We start from the raw sequence: 17,477 nt of genomic DNA on the forward strand, positions 1-17,477 counted from the left end.
TCTCGTTTGGGCACAGCAAATAGGAGGGAGTACACCCCTTCCGACCTCTCTGTTGTAGGGACTGGCTCTATCGCCGCTGTGTCTAAGAGGTGATGTATGGCTGTCTGCATGATGCAGTGCCTGGCTGGTGCCCTGGGACAAGGGGAGGTATGAAACTTGTCTGGAGGTGTTGCCCAAAACTCAATTGCATAGCCATAACAAAAAAGCTCTCTGATCCAGGCGACCTGAGTCAGACGCAGCCAATGATCTCCAAACAGGAGCAGTCTACCCCCAACCGGTATCACGTCAGTACTGTTTGTGCTGGCGAAACCCTCCCCTATATGAGGACATTGAGGTACCTCTGCGCCCTTGGTACTGACCTCTGCCCAGGAAACGTCTGTTCCAGGCTCCCCTGAAGGGGCGGGAATCGTAATTTCGGAATTTGCGGCCGCGTTCCTCGAAAGGGCTGGGTCGTGCGGTATGGGGTGAAACGTCGGAAAGGCCTGTGATCGACGTTCCTGACAGTGGCCAAGACAGGCTTTCGAGCATCCTTGGGGTCAACAAGCATAGCCTTTAGGGCTTCCTCGCCGAACAGTAAGGAGCCGGAATAAGGTGCCCTTGATAAATTAACTCTGGCTGTAGAGTCCACTTGCCAGTGACGAAGCCAGAGGGTCCGTCGAGTGACTACCTGAGCCGCCATAGCTCGTGCTCCCAGCTGATTTGCATCCAAGGTGGCATCGGCCACAAATGCTGCTGTCTTGTGCAGTTTAATCAATGATCTCCTTAGAGCTACAGGATCTGGATTGGGATCATCTAAGAGGTCATCCAACCACATCATCGCTGCCCTGGAAAAGATGGAAGCTGATCCAGAAGCTCTCATGGCGAAGGCGGTGGCCTCATGGTTTTTGCGTAAGGCAAAGTCCAGCCTCCGCTCAGTGGCGTCCTTTAAGTGGGACTCTCCTTCCCTCGGCAAGAGGGATCTAGAAACCAGACTGGAGATGGGCTCGTCAATGCCAGGGACGGCTAGTTTGCTAGTAAAGTCCGGGACCAAGGAGTAAAGCTTGTCTGCAAGAGCGTTAAAACGGCGAGTTTGCAATGTGTGAGACCATTCTTCATAGGTCAGCTTAGCAATAGGGTCTGGTACCGGAAGGTAGTGCTCCGCTAGTGTGGGAGATTTCAGGACTCTGGCCCCCTTAATTGTGGGAGTGGCAGCTGCAGGTTGTGCAGATTATAGACCAAGGGTGTTTAGTACTCTGCGAGCAAGGGGCTGATAATTGGAGGTATCAAACAGACGATATGAGTTATCTTCCGCTCGCTCCAACTGGTCACTCCAGTCGTCACCTTCGGCTTGCATAGTATATGGTGGGTCCTCCCCACAAGAGACGTTATCGACAAATCTACCTCTGGCAATGTCAAAAGGGTTTGGAGAACATGATGGATCTGCCTCATTGTGAACATAGTGACCCAGATCATCGGGTTGTCTGCTAACCCTCTGCTGAGGCGTGTCAGTGACTTGTGCCTGAGACTGTGTTTGAGAAAAGAACGACAGAATGTCTTGTAGTTGTGATAAGAACTCATGAGACAGCTGTAGCCCCGGTGTGGAAGACGGTTGTGCTTGCAAAGGCAAAGAGATAGACGGTTCACCAGGCTGAGAAGAGGAATGTGCCCTCGGTGGTAATACAGGAGGAGGATGGCTGGCTGCTGGCTGGTCAGGAAACCCTGCAAAGTCCTCCTCGGAGGAAGCGGTCGGAGAATTAAACAGATTTGTTAGTGGTTCCTGGCTAGCCTCCTCAGACACTTGTACAGAAATGTAGCGTGCTCTCTTGGTTGATCCAAGGCTGGATAAATGCTTAGTTTTGGCAACCGCTTTGATGTGCATGTGTTTGGTTGCCTTAGGCTGTTTAGGCTTGGTTGCCTGAGCTGTCGCTGGCTGTTCCGCCATCATATATTCCGAAGGGGTTCAGTACACGGCCACGGGTGGGGCAGAATGTACAGACCCAATTAGGCTCAGTACACGGCCACAGATGGGGCAGAATGCACTGGCTCAGATGGCGAAGTACACGGCCACAGATGGGGCAGAATGTACAGACCCAATTAGGCTCAGTACACGGCCACGGATGGGGCAGAATGTACAGACTCAATTAGGCTCAGTACACGGCCACGGATGGGGCAGAATGCACTGGCTCAGATGGCGAAGTACACGGCCACGGATGGGGCAGAATGTACAGTTCAAACAGCTTTTATATAGTATCAACAGCCTTGGTACACGGCCACGGATGGGGCAGAATGTACAGTTCAATCACAGATAGTTGTAGCAGGCAGCATTGCAAGAGGCAGCAGCAGTGGCAGGTTTAGTAGAAGAACCTGTGTAGGACCACAGGATCCTATCTGCAGCACACACACAGAGAGTAAATCGCACTGAGAGAGCCGACTTGCAGCCTTAGGCTCTGCTATCCACAGCTCTTGAAGATAGACCCCCCTTTGCAATACTGACTAGGCTAACATAAAGAGCGGGGGTAAAGGGACACACAAAATGGCGCCCGCAAAAAGCGGGGGAAAATTGATCAAAAATGGCGGAGGGACGAGGGGGGAGCAATGGCAGACACTAAAGAGCAGCAGCGGGCCAAAACAGGGCTGACCAGAAAATGCGAGAGAACTGCCCGAAACATGTTCTTCAGCCGCGGGGCTGAGAGACACAATCTCGGTCTAAAAACCAGATAAGAGAAAACTCTGCCAAGTAGGCAGAAGGTCAGCAAAATCCCTGTAGCCGCTGAGGCAATAGCAGGGAACGGGAATAAGCCGCAGCCGCCTAGAGAACGTCGCGGCGAGGTTTTTTTAAAACCGCGGAATGAGTCGAGGGGGGGTAGAGCACTCCAAGGAAGGAGAGCCGCAGCCGCAGGCTCCTCCGCCTCGAAGAAAAAATGTCGCGGCAGAAACCAGGAACTAAAGCCAAAGGGAGACGCAGCAGCTGGCTCCTGGGGGGGCGGCAAGCCGAAAACGGCAGGGAGAAAACGGCAGAGCAGTACAGGAGCTGCAGCCGCAAGCTCCTGGCTAAGGCTGCATCCGCCGCCTGATGAAGGGAAAACCACAGCCGCGGTCTCCCTAAAACGCCGTTAGGCGAGGCACTGGGGAAAAAAAACACACAGGCAAGGGAAAAAAAAACCCCAAGAAAGTCCCCAGGAATAAAAAACAAATAATTTTTAAACAGGTCGTTCAAGACGATACAGAGGGAAGAAAACGAACAGGACTACACACACAAACACTCCCACCCTGTCACACAGATACACGAGAACTTATCTAACAGCTACGCTATCGACAATATCAAACTTGTAGGACGAAAGGCAAGAATGAACTGGAGAGTGGGAGGGGCCTGACGCCCCTAGTCTTGACTTCAGAACATTCTTGCCTTTGGACGATAGGTGGAGCTATAACCCGCTTGATGGCCGTCCTCCTATGGAAAATGAGAGGGTTGTGGCGCAGCAATTACAAGTATTCTTGGATGAAACAGATTATCTTGACCCATCCCAGCCTGGGTTCAGGCCTGGTTATGGGACTAAATCGGTTGCCCTGATGGATGACCTTTATCGGGAGAAGGACAGGGGGAGTGCGACCCTATTATTCTTATTTGATATCTCAGCGGCTTTTGATACCATTGACCATGGTTTCCTTCTGGGCCGACTAGGTGAGACGGGTATTGGAGGCACTGTTTTACAGTGGTTCCGATCCTATCTCCTGAGTCGCTTTTAGAGAATAGCACTGGGTCACTGTCTTTCGGTCCGCTGGCATTTGTGCTGTGGGATGCTGGAGGGTACATCTTTTCCCCCATGCTGTTTAACATCTATATGAAGCCACTGGAAGTGGTCATCAGGAGCTTTGGGGCGAGGTGTCAGCAGTATGCTGATGATACCCAGCTCTATTTCTCCGTAACATCTGAATCAGAAGAGGCCATGCAAGCCCTGGACCGGTGCCTGGACTGGGTGGTGGGCTGGATGAGGGCCAATAAACTGAGTCTGAATCCTAGCAAGATGGAAGCACTGTGGGTTGGTGATTCCCAAGTTCGGATAATTGGTCAGTTGCCTGCTTTGGATGGGTTCGTACTCCCTGTGAAAGAGTAGGTTTGTAGTCTGGGGGTGCTCCTGGATTCATCTTTGTCACTAGAGGCCCAGGTGACCTCTGTGGCTAGGAGTACCTTTTACCAGCTTTGTCTGGTAAGACAGCTACAGTTGTTCCTGGACCTGGATAGCCTGACCACTGTGGTCCACGCACTGGCAACCTCCAGGCTGAATTACTGCAATGCGCTCTATGTGGGGCTGCCCTTGAGGTTGGTCCGGAAGCTGCAGCTGGTGCAAAATGTGGCAGCAAGACTGCTCACTGGGGCAGGGTATCGCCAACATGTCACCCCACTGCTGAAAGAATTGCACTGGCTGCCCATTTGCTACCGGGCCAAGTTCAAGGTTCTAGTTTTGGTGTACAAAGCCCTATACAGCTCGGGACCCGGATAACTGAAAGACCATCTTACCCCTTATATACCCAGTTGAACACTGCACTCTGCAGGTGAGGGCCTCCTGCAGATACCATCTGACCAGGAGGGTCGTTCTGCACAATATAGGAAAGGGACCTTTAGTGCGGCGGCACCTACCCTGTGGAATTCTCTCCCCTTGAATATTAGGCAGGCGACATCTCTGCTATCTTTTTGGTGCCTTTTGAACACTTTCCTCTTTCAACAAACCTTTTAAGTTGAGACCTGTCCCAGTCTGCGTTTGTGTTAGAATTGCTTGTTAATGTTTTTTTAATATGTTTTAACCCTTTTTTAAAAGATGTTTTTAAAAGTTTTTTTTTAAAAATGTTTTTAATGTTGTTTTGTTTTAATGTATCTTAAGGTTTGTTTTTATGATGTTTTAAAGTGTTTTTTGCGTTTCTGTTTGCCACCCTGGGCTCCTGCTGAGAGGAAGGGCGGGATATAAATCAAATAATAAATCAATAAATAATAAATAATAAATAAGTCACCAACTCCCCTTTCTTGGCAAAGGTGGTGAAGAAGGTGGTTGTAGACCAACTGCAGGTATTTCTGGATGAGACTGATTAGTTCATCACAATCTGGATTCAGACCTAGTTTTGGAACAGAATCAGCATTGGTCGCCTTGATGGATGACCTTTATTGTGAGAGAGACAGAGGAAGTGCGACCCTGTTACTTCTGCTCAGTCTCTCAGTGGTATTTGATACCATTGACCATGGTATCCTCCTGGACTGACTCAGTCTGATGGGTATTAGAGGCACTGTATTACGGTGGTTCCATTCTTACTTTCAGGGTTGCGTTCAAAGAGTAACACAGTAAGTGTTCACTGGCCCCCTGGCACTTGTTCTATGGGATTCCGTAAAGTACTACTCTCTCCCCACTGTTATTCAACATCTATATGAAGCCATTGGGAGCGGTCATTAGGGGGTTTGGAGCAAGGTGTCAGCAATATGCTGATGACATGCAGCTCTGTATCTTCGTAACAACTGAATCAGGAGAGGCTGTGAATGCTCTGAATCAGTGCCTGAATGCTGTAGTGGACTGGACGAGGGCCAATAAACTGTGCTTGAATCCTGGGAAGAAGGAGGCTCTTCAGGTAGGTGGTTCAGATTTCTGGGAGACAGGCAGGTTACTTGTGCTGGATGGGGTCGAGCTCCCTCTGAAGGACCAGGTCCATAGCCTACGGGTGTTCCTGATTCATCTTTGTCACTAGAGGCCCAAGTATCTCTGTGGCTAGGAGTGCCTCTTACCAGCTTTGCCTGGTTCGTCAGCTATGGCAGTTCCTGGATAGGGATAGCCTGATCTCTCTAGTCCATACATTGGCAACCTCAAGCCTGGATTACCACAACATGCTCTGTGTGGGGCTGCCCTTGGCCCTGGTCTGGAAGCTCCAGCTGGAGCAAAATGTGGCAGCCAGAATGCTGATGGGAGCACATGGCCAGCAATATGTGACACCACTTTTAAAACATCTGCACTGGCTGCCCATCTGCTACCAAGCAAGATTCAAGGTCCTTGTATTAATTTACAGAGCTCTAACGATTTAGGTCCAAGGTGTCTTAGGGACGCCTGAACCCTTATATCCCAGCATGATCACTGAAATCATCTGCAGGAGTGGCTTTGGTCATCCCCCGAGTTGGCAAGGCTCATTTAAGATCGACACGAAATTGAACTTTCAGTGTCATCAGCCTGGTTCTCTGGAATGCTCTGCCAACAGAGTTTCAGCAGGTGCCTTCTGTTTTAATTTTTAAACACCTGCTGAATGCCTTTCTGTTCCGCCAGGCTTATGCAGGCAATTAAGAACATTTTTCTTGCAATAATTGAAGTTTGTTTTTATTGTATTTTAATGCTTTTTATGCTATGGTTGTTGTTTTGTTAAACATGTTGTAAATGGCTTTGATGTTTTTAACGAAATAGCAGAATACAAATATTTTTATACATAAATAATATATTAAAATGCAAATTTATTTTAAAGAGCCTAGAGCCAGTGTGGTGTAGTGGTTAAGGTGCCGGACTACAACCTGGGAGACCAGGGTTTGAATCCCTACACAGCCACAAAGCTCACTGGGTGACATTGAGCCAGTCACTGCCTCTCAGCCTCATGAAAACCCTACTCATAGGGTCACCATAAGTCGGAATCGACTTGAAGGCAGTACATTTACATTTTAGAGCATTTTTAATTTGAATAATGGAAAATACCTGTGCAATAAAAATGCTGCTCAACCAATCCAGCTGGGAATCCTGTCCATCACAACATAAATGCCTAGAAGACATACATCAACATAAATTCAGTTCCAGTGACATAATATTCTACACAAACAACGCCAATCAAGTTGTAGCTAGTTTGTCATAACCATAATTGTTTGTAACACTTCAGAAGAAACTGAGCGACAATAAAGGGTGTGGAGCAGTCATGGATATAATTTGGACATACATTACTTAGCATGCTCAGTAGACAGATTCTAGTATTGTTTATCAGTCCTTCAATTTTTTGGGGTGGTGGTGGTCAGTGTGCTACAGTAAATGAAGTGTTAAGACTTGAACTTGGGTATCTGGTCTCAGATTCAGGCAAGGATCTCTTCGGCCAACTCATTCTCTGCCACAAGGTTGTTTTAATGCTAACAGCACCATATATATAATATATATATATATATTAAGTAATATATTAAGTAATTAATTGAATACGTAACATACATGTGGATCAATGTGAAAGTCAGACCCCAAAAGACTAATTTTTATACAATGATCTGTGAGAGTCAGTTCTTACCTGCCTCCTGACTTTCAATCACTGATAGAATTTCCTGACCTGCTGTCTTTAGGCAAGGAAATATTAACCATGGCGCTTCCTTATTTAATTTTAAAAACAAATACCTTTCCAAATACAATGAAAGAAGGGGCATCATTTTAGTGCCAATCACTTACCAGTGATGTTTTTCAGAATACAATGTTAGACCCCAACTGTAAAAAGCAAACAAAATTTAGAAAAAAACAACATACTTATTGTGCATAAATACAAATACAAAAAAAGAGAAAAGAGTACACCCAGGAGTTTAGCCAATATTCTGCAAGCCAAGGTTCTTCAGTCTTGGGTACCCAGATGTTGCTGGACTACAACTCTCATAATCCTTGACTAAGCTGGCTGAGAAAAATGAGAGTTGAAGTCCAGCAAAATCTGGGGGCTCAAGGTTGAAGAACACTGCAGCGTAAGCCAAAGGCTGTATCAACCATTGCAGCCTCTCTCCCCTGCAGCCCTTTGTACCTTTAAAATGCCTCCTCAGAGGGTCAGAGAGAGACCTACTGAATATTGTGAACAGTGTGTAATGGAACAGTGGAGCTATATGTTCAGTTTCAGGCAACACTCCCTAGCAGAGCATAGGTGTGCCCTGATTTCAGGTCCACAAAATCCTGATCAAGTCCACTTAGAGGCACTCATCAGCAGAGTCAGGTTAGGGCAGCATCTCTCAGAAAAGATTTTCCTGACATTTTTTTTTTAATATATAATTTCTCTTTTAAAAAAACTCCTCCTGAACTGTTGGAAAACTTCACTTCTACCCTGGAGAATATTCAGCAAAATGTCCTCCCCATTTTCACCATCTGTGAATTTTGGTGCCATTGCGGATCCAGTTTTAATATTGTTTAATATTATTTTAAAATTGTTGAAGGAAGCAATGGGTTTCATTGCTTCATTCTCATCCACCAATGTGAAGTAATTTCACAGAAGAGAGTTTCTGAGGAAAAAACGATTGGAGAATATCATACCAATGATATTCAGCAAAATGCCCTCACTTCCAATTTTGCCACTTACAAACAGTGTGGAGAATTTTGGGGAGGCTGTTTTAGCTCTATCCTACTTAGTGAACCATTTGAAGGTTGAACAAAGGTAAGGCCAGAACTCTTGGTTGTTTATTGAGAAGGTGGTTAAGAATCTTGTGACTTATTATCATCAGATACTATCTAATGGGAGAAACAATAAATTGGAGAGGGTGGTGGTTGGCCTCAATTCTAGACATTATTGGATGAAGTTTAGATTCATTTGGATCCATTTTAGTGTGGCATCATTCTGTCTTAGAAGACTATCTTGGTCATAATGGCAAATGACCCATACTAGAAGGGAACGGATAACCATACTGATTCAATGGTTTCAATAATACTGATTACCTTTCTAGTTTGTGAATTAGTGTTCCATTACTTACTGGAGGGAAGGAGTTGCTGAGAGACTAGTGCATCTCCCTGTGTCAATTTTCCTACAGAATTCCTCATATTACAATTTTCCTACAGAATTCCTCATATTACAATTTTCCTACAGAATTCCTCATATTACAATTTTGTTTTCCATGTTTTTAAACATCCACATGAAATTGCTGTGAGCTCTTCAAGGAGCAGGAATTAAGTTATCAGTATATTACATCCAACTATTTTTCAAATAAACTGAAACTCAATTCAAATAGTTGGGGATAGCATCCGTGGTCTGGAACATCTTTTTTTCAGCTTCAGCTAATAGTCTACCTATGCCCACTACTCAGAAACAAAGACTATAATAATTTCCAGGTTGGACTACTGTAATGTGCTTTTCGTGGGTCTGCACTTAAAGACTGCTAGGAAACTTCCATTTCTGCAGAATGCTGCCACATACCACTTGACAGATTTGAGTCAACTACGTTGGTAGTCCATGTGTTTTATGTCTCAATTCAAAGTTCTAATCCTGAAAGCCCTAAATTGCCTGGGGACTAATTATCATACATGTATGAACTCCACCCCATCAGGAGCTGATGACCACTGTCCCATGTAGTGGACAGCTTCTCAAGGAAGAATTTTCCAGACTAACCATGCCCAGGCTGGGCCATTGGCTCATCCTGGGCAAGAAGTAGGACAGAGGGCTTCCTGTCTTCATGGTGCTCTGCTTGAGCCCACACAGTCTACATTTGCTGCAGTGAGTCTTGTGCTGTGTTTGGCAAAGGCTTAGCATGGCCCTTGGGCCTTAAAGTTTAGTTGCACCACTTTGAAGTTTTGTCCATTTAAATACAATAAACTAAGAAATAGAATAAACTACAGTTTGCAAGCCTACTTCAAACTGTAGCTAAGGTTAGTGAAAATGCCATTTATTATGTAATAATAACCCAAGTCTAAAAAACAGAGGAGTATTCAAGTCTGCAGGATTAGACAATTGTGTAATACCATGTATTTGTACCAAGTCAAAGGTATACCTCACAGAAGGTAAATATTTCTTCTCTGGATCCCAGCTTGACACTGAGATGATCAAATTAGTGTATTTTACTGCTTTTCACACTGAATATCTGCCTATCACCAGAATTCAGGTTAGAGGTTCTGAGCACATAACCAATACAGCCCACAAGAGATGGCATATGCCAAGCTTAGAAAAGAATGGTCAATAAAGAAATTTCTTAACACAGAACCATTAAAAGAACAACTAATATTACTGGGATGCAATTTAAACACAGGAAGAAAGATGGATACAGATTAGCTTCCTTTGGCTTTTAAAAGTTTTTGTTTCACTTTTAAAAGTTTTATGTTCCTGTCTCACTAGGAATGCAACATGCCTGGCTGAAGAGTAACCCACAGTATTTTCTTTTTCTTCCTTTCTTACTTTGTTGGTGGCTTCAGTTTCTTCTTCACTCCAAGATAAAGTTTCAGTGATTTGACCGGTAGCACTTTCTCAGGCTTGCTGCTCTGTTGAGATCAGAAATGGCTAAATTAACGGAACATAAATTTACAAACAGCAATGCTGCAGAAAAGTACCAATCTCAGCTAATCTTTTGGATATCCTTCCTTGCTATTTCATTGAAGATCACTTTGTTCCAAATCATTCTCCCTTTCAGTTAGCATATAAATGGCAGCCATTTGTCCCTGGGATACAGTTAAGATGTGATGCTGAAACCTGGCTAATTTTGCTTTTTTGATTATACTGTTTAAGGTAACTGAGGTAGTGTAGGCAGGTGAGATTATGGGAAGCAATGACTGAAGGTAGTGAAAAATTACAAAAGGGAAGAAGTGAAAAACTGTGAAATACTAAGAATACTATCTTGGAAGTTGCAAAGACAGAGGTGCAGAAGCTATTCAAACTTATATAAAACATAAGGTGTATATAGAGACACAGCAGAATGACAGTAGTTGTGCTCTGGAAATGCATTCACTGCATTCTGATGAGACAAGCATTCTTTTCCATGGTTGAGCTCAGAAGAAAACGGTTTTGAAGCTGAAGCCACCTATACACAGCACTGATTAGCTGGCAGATATGTCACAATCCAACCTGCTTCCCATGTGCCCTGAGCAGCGCTTGCACATTGCTGTAAATTAGGCAATTAATGAATTATAAACTGAAATGAAAAGTTATTTGTGGTGCTTTAGGGGGGAAAAGGAAACAGAAGCATGGCAATAATGATGCCCGAGTAAGCATTACAACTGCTGCAAAGCAGAGCCCCATTCAGGCTTTCCCCATGCATAAACACCAATGCCTGGAGAATGGGGCTGTGGGACTGCACTGTTGACCCTTCCTTTATTGTCTTGCATGGCACTTGCCACATACTCATGGAAAATTCCTGGATCGAGCTTCTGTCTGTTTGTTACAAGGCGCAGGCAAAAGGAAGCTGGGTTTCATCTGCAGGAGAAAACAAATCCTACAAAAATTGCTCTTTACATATTTGCACAAACCATAAAGAAATGTTGGGAAAACCAACCCTTTAAGGCAAGTTCCTGGACTGAAGGAATGCTGTAACAAACAGAAGAGGATTTCACTGGCCTATTTCTAAGGACAAGGCAAGCTAAATCTCCACCATAAATCATTATGCATCTTTTTGGAGGTGGATTGTATCCACGGGGAACCCGGAACAGTTGAATCCAATTTCAAGGGAGTCCTTTTGCCTCCTCTTGACTTCAGCAAGCTGGAGATGGCACAAGTGTAGCATCCAATGCCTTTTAGGCAAACAGCTCACTGCAGAGTTCTTTTTCATTGGTATTTTGTGGCTAATTGGCCTTACAATGTTTCAAAAATAATTCCTAATCCAATTCTGCCGCAGTAATAAAAGTGCCCATTCATGCAAAATAAATCTACGTATTAATCTAGGTATGCACAAGTGAACAAGTTCTTAAAATGATAGTTTAGCAGTGTAATATAGCATTTTCAGGAAATTAATGTAATACTGCCCATAATAAAATAAATATGATATCTATGCTGACATCATCTGATTTGGATCACTTGCATTTGCATGTTGGGAAAAATGTATTAATTACATGGGGGAATAAAGAAACATTAAAAATAAAGAAAAGGGGGAAGAGAGGCGCGAGAGCAGGAGAAGGATGCAAAAGACTGGAAATGGGAAGATTTCTCTTGTGGCATTGTAGCCTTGCTTATCTGAACTGAATGGTATGCAACAGACTTGCAATTATATAATCCATCCTGAACCTTCTGGATAAAAGTTTTAAAAAATCTAAAGATACAACCAAATGTAAATCTAAAAAATGCCAATTGATTTTCATACAAAGAATTTGGTAGTGATACCAACAAAAAAAGGCAGCCCGGCACTGAGATTTCCCATCCCTCCTATCTAGTTCACAACAGCTTCCTTTCTTATTCTGACGTCACTTCTCCAGCATATGCAGAGCAAGCCAGTAATGGTGAGCAAGAACAGGAAAACACACAGCAGAACAACATCAGGGTAATGGGGTAAGTTAAATGAGAAGAGGAGTAACTGTCCACAGGTTAGCCGCAAGTTCTTTGCAACCTTTTATCCTGAAAATAATTAAGATGAAAACATGAAATGATTCAGACATTATGTAAGAGGAACCTTTTGTGCTTCTATTTTTTTTTAAAGAAATGCTTTCATTTATCACAAATAGAATGCCTTTCTGTTGTTTTTCTTATGTACACATATCATGAAAGGTGAAATGTTAAGTTATGAAAGGGAGCAGTTTAATGGTATGAAATGCAAAGTTTAAGGCAACTTATTAAACAAACCCAGCAATAAACACTCGCCAAGTGCTAATTAAGACTTCAATCATGCAGAGTTACATGTGCATAAATTTTAAAGGTGCCAATATATACTCGCAAATGTGACAATTTTAGATTATATTGCTAAATAATTAGAAACCATTTTTGAAACATAGTAGCCATGCCACTTAAAGGACATAGTTTAAGGGTTTTAGGAAAAATAGACCTAAGGCTATTATAATATTATACTTTATTGGCTAGCTAAAAAAAGTTCCCTCCCCCTTATGAAAGACTAAGTGTATAATTGCTCTTTTGCTTGTTATAAAAGGCATATAAATCAAGACATTTTGGGGAAATGTTCTTACCCAATTAATCGGGAAAAAAATCAAGAAAGCTACAAGTAATACTAACAATATAATTCTATACATGTCTACTCAGAAGTGAGCACCTTTGAGTTCAATGGCACTTGCTTCTTGGTAAGTGTGCTTAGCATTACAGCCCTAAATATTTTAATTTGTTGTTTACATGAGAATGTTAATGTTTTATATGAATTTTTAATAGCATAATGTATTTATGTTTAAGTTTTTAAATGTAAGTTGCTTGGAGACCTTTTAGGTAATAAGCTACTAATGCATGTAAATAATAATAAGAATCCCATGTGAATTGGGATATCCTTGAGGGCCCAATGCCTATATTCCTTTTGAACAATGGGATTTATCAGGATATGAAATGTGATTTGCTGGTAACAGGAGGCCTCTGGATCGGTCAAGCCATGTATAAATCCTATGGAATCTGCCTTTGCCTGATCAGCAGACCAATACTTGCTGTCTACTACACTCCAGTCTTGCGACCAAGCCTAACTTCTGATTTCAGCTCCAGTTTCAATAACTGACTATAGGAACCCTGGATCAGTGAGCTCCCCACTCTAGGTTCTGGCTCACGAATTTTTGCAGCCAGTGTTCAATTCACACAAGTAAGAGCTGTGGGAGTTCCTCTCCTCTACCATGCAGATAACATGTGGTGTTCATTGGTGCACCACATAAACAACCTGTGACATAGAGGCCATGTTCATATGGCGTGCTCCTTTTTTGAGGAGGAAGACTTATGCCTGGTTCAAATTAGATAGATACTTATGTAGCGGCTTATGCAAACTAAGCACTTAACAGAATCAGTGAATGTCTGCTTCTGCCTAGGTTTCTCAAGGCATCTGCTTGATTCTGAAAGTTACCAAAGCAGCTCCTTTGCATGGCATGAACGATGTTTAGAAGTGAAAGGAGAGAAACTCAACCTTCCCTTTGGATTTCAAGAATTCATGCCATAAAAACATTCCCATCTTCTAAAATAACAAGAAAATTGTGCAAGCCTTTGTATTGTACTATGTGGCTACCTGTACTCTTTTCAATCCTCCTTAGAGCATGTTATTGTACAGCGTTAAACTTCACCCCTTCCAGCCTTGCTCCTGAATTATCCAAAGCATATAACGTGACTTGATTTCCCTGCAGCCTTGATACAGTCCCCTTCACCTTTATTTTGCTCCTGCTGCTTTTCCTATTGTCTGGATTCAGAACGGTAATTTTCTCAGATAGGTCCTTGACTGTCTCATGCTTTAGCTCTGAAAGGCTCATTGACCGTGCTATATGCAGCGAGTATGGGATCAAGTAGTTGTTCTTGGCCATCTGACTTATTTAAACAAGCAGGCTATTCAAGCTTCAGAAATCAATGAGGTCCCTATTAAAACTGTTGGCAACACATCCTGCATTCACTTGTCAAGTGTGTTTGAATTAAATGTTACATTAATCTACATTGTTGCACAAAGCAGAATAAATTAATTTTTAAACTTTCACTTTTTTCTTCATTTATGCTATTGCCAAAAACCAGGTTGTTTTCCAACTTTCCACACAGGCAAACAGAACACAAAGCATCCAATGTCAGTTGTCAAACCCTATGTGAAAAGAAAGGGGTTTAAGCATAATTGCTCATGATTTAAAAGGGCTCAGTGCATGCATTTATACCTTCATATCCTTGTAAAGGAGAAGATTTTCTTCCCGCAGAACAAAGTAGCGGTCTTGAAACTTATTTCCAGACAGTAATTTGGATGGCTCCTCTTTGTACTTCAGATAGCTTGCTTTTATGGTGCCTTTTGTGTTCCTTTCTGTCAAGATGATAAAAAGAGCATTTGGGTTCACAGCATTTTTTTTTTAAAAGCCCACATCCTACTGAGTACTGAATTGTATAAATCCTTAACATTAATCTGCACAAACAGAATACAAAAATAAAAATAAAATAAAACAAGAATCAATTGTCAGCTCTCATTTATTTTAAACATTGTTGCCTTAGACCGTAAGATTTATGCACAGTTTGTTTTCTTTAACTATAGTTAAGGGTTACTCTCTGAATACCTCAGTTAACACCTGGCCACAAATCAGTCTGTGAAACCATTTTCACCCAGCCAGTGTGTTGTGAGCTATATCTGGATCAAGCAAACAAAGGTTAAGATAATTTTCTGCACCTCTTCAGCCTCTCTCCTCATATGATGTGAAGCAGGTGTATTGCTATACCTTACACATATTTTTAAGAAAAATATTCATTATTCAGGCAAATACATATACATGATCTTTGGAGGCATGGATTAGTTCAAACTAAATCCAGGTTTTGCTGTACGCTTGGAATTTTAATCAGGGTAAGGCAGCAAACTGTGGTCAGCACTCTGCATTACACGACTGATTCTTGGGCTCATCGGCTCCCCAATCCTCCAGTGCAGCTATGAGGAGGTAAGCTTTCACTTCCATATTTAACTAACAGCAGTTTTTCCTATGTCCAAATTTAGACAAACTGCTAACTCTTATACTAAGGCTTATCGAAACAGCCAACTTCAAACCATGGTTTACGAAGCTGGCTTGCTTCCTTAAACCATAATTAAGACTAACCGCAGCTTAGAGTTCAGATGTAACAATAAACAGCAGTTCTTTGGAAACAAAAGTGAAAGCTTCCAATCTCTTGATGGCTGCACTAGAGAGGAGAGAGACTGTGTGGCTGTAACACCAAACTATTACTTAGCATCACTTCTGATCCAGGCTAGTAGCTGTGTTCACACATGGTGCCCAAACAGGTGGAGAACCTTTTTCAGCCCGAGGGCTGCACTGTCTCATGAGTAACCTTCCAGGGGCTGCAGGTTCAGTGGTGGAAGGCATCTCTGGGTTCCCATAGTTTAGCACAGTCTGCCCCAACCTGGTGCCTTCCAAATATTTTGTATTACAACTCCAATTAGCCCCAATCAGCATAGCAAACGGTCAGGTATAATGGAAGCTATAGCCCAAAACATCTGGAAGGCACCAGGTTGGGAGAGTCTGGTCTAGCAGTATGTGCATGAACTTTGGCCATGTGCACTCCACCCTTCCCTCTCTGGTGTCCTGAGTGGAGGAGATTGGAAGTATTTGCTTCTGTTTTCAACTAATCATGGTTTGTCACTACATCTGAATCCAGACAGACTGTTGTTAGTGTTAACTGTGGTTTATTCAATAACTTTATTGAAATAAGCTGACCCCAAAGTGTGGGTAATGATCCTGGTTTGTTTCTATAGATAAAAAGGCAAGAAACATATTTCAATTAATAAAATACAAGCAGTCTATACATTCAGTGCAAACATAAATAAACATGGGGGTGCACTCTTGTATTCCATGCTGCTCTGTCTACCTCCACTCATCTAGACCCACACAGAGCTGAGCAGCTTGTTTTCAGCAGTCGATAGAAGCTAACAGCTTCTGAAACTATGCCAGCTCTCCTTGTGACAAATTGACAGTGAAATCACATTTGATTTACTTTCACTGTTTCCTTTTTAGATCCTAGTTTCGAGGTGTATCAGTGGTAACAGATGAAGCAATAATGCTGGATTCAGGGGTTCCACTGAGATTGATTTAGAAGGCATTTGCTCAGACAGAGGGAAAGGGAATGGAATAACTAAGTATCCCCAAATCTATAAGCAACTACATCTGTACAAGGCATGTTTACAAAGTCCTAGTTGCTCTGACACATTACTAAGGAGATGTTGTGGGGAAGCGAGGACCAATATCCATGGCTCAAGAATTCAGAACTTTACCACCAAAGGATCCAACCAGAGTGAAAAGGGAGATAACCACATGCTTTGCTTTTTCATTTCCTTTTTGTTTCCTTACCCTTCCTTTTGGCTCTGAATGGCATTTAAATGTTCTTAACTTTGGCTGAATTGTGCCATATGTAGCATTTAGTAAATTTGTATTTACATGTGTTTATATGGAAAAGGCCATTGCAATTACTCTCTCTCAGGTGGCAATAACATTGTATGCTTTAAAAAACTAGTTCTCAATAACCCCTCCACTTAGGAATCCCCCCATTATTTATGTAAAAACAGACATAACATTGGGAGGCATCATCAAAACCATTTCTGCAGATTGTTATTTATTATTGTATTTATTAAAAATGTATCCTGCCCTTCCTCCCTTAAGGAGCACAGGGTGAAGTCCACGTGTTGATGTGAAACAGCCAAATTTGGGGCTGCAAAATTTAAGATTATATCTATTGTTCTACAAAGAACTAGTGAGGAGGCATCTCCTTGCCCCCTCCCCAATCCTGACAGGTTGGCTCAGAAGTGAGTTATTTCCCCTCCAACTTGTAAATAACTTATGTTTATTTTCTGACTCAAAACAGCATTACAAATTGCCCTACCCCTTCCACTCTGATCTCAAAAATACCCATCCCAGAAACCCCCACACACAATTCCCAACCCCCTCTTCTCGTAAAGATTTATTAGGCTACAGTGGGAGCAGCAGTGGAGGAGCATGGGGAGAGGAAGATCTTGAGTGTGACAGGTTCCCAGAGAGGAAGCACCACTGCTGCTTACACTGTTAGCTGGTAACTCTTTAAGGGAAGTGGCAAGGGTAGACTGGGCATCAGAGGGCTGGCAGGCAGGGATAGGAAGCTAGGTATTACTGTCCAGCTCAGCTTTTAAATGTCAGTGAGGTAAAAGTCAAGAAGCTTACCTCTCCTTTGAGGCTAGCATTACA

At 42.8% G+C, this 17,477-nt stretch overlaps 1 protein-coding gene across 5 annotated transcripts in view; it reads right to left on the reverse strand.

Moving 5' to 3' along the window:
- Nucleotides 1-17,477, reverse strand: part of ARAP2 (ArfGAP with RhoGAP domain, ankyrin repeat and PH domain 2) — a 160,749-nt gene that overhangs the window by 11,509 nt on the left and 131,763 nt on the right. For all 5 annotated transcript variants that reach the window (XM_061584048.1, XM_061584049.1, XM_061584051.1 and 2 more), the window contains 4 exons: nt 14,451-14,590; nt 10,099-10,181; nt 7,416-7,451; nt 6,693-6,756 (listed from right to left, as the gene is read on the reverse strand). In XM_061584048.1, coding sequence (XP_061440032.1) covers nt 6,693-6,756; nt 7,416-7,451; nt 10,099-10,181; nt 14,451-14,590 — 323 coding nt within the window. The remainder of the gene's footprint in view (nt 1-6,692; nt 6,757-7,415; nt 7,452-10,098; nt 10,182-14,450; nt 14,591-17,477) is intronic.

Source organism: Rhineura floridana, chromosome 9 (genome assembly GCF_030035675.1).
Source record: "Rhineura floridana isolate rRhiFlo1 chromosome 9, rRhiFlo1.hap2, whole genome shotgun sequence".
Classification (NCBI taxonomy): Eukaryota; Metazoa; Chordata; class Lepidosauria; order Squamata; family Rhineuridae; genus Rhineura; species Rhineura floridana.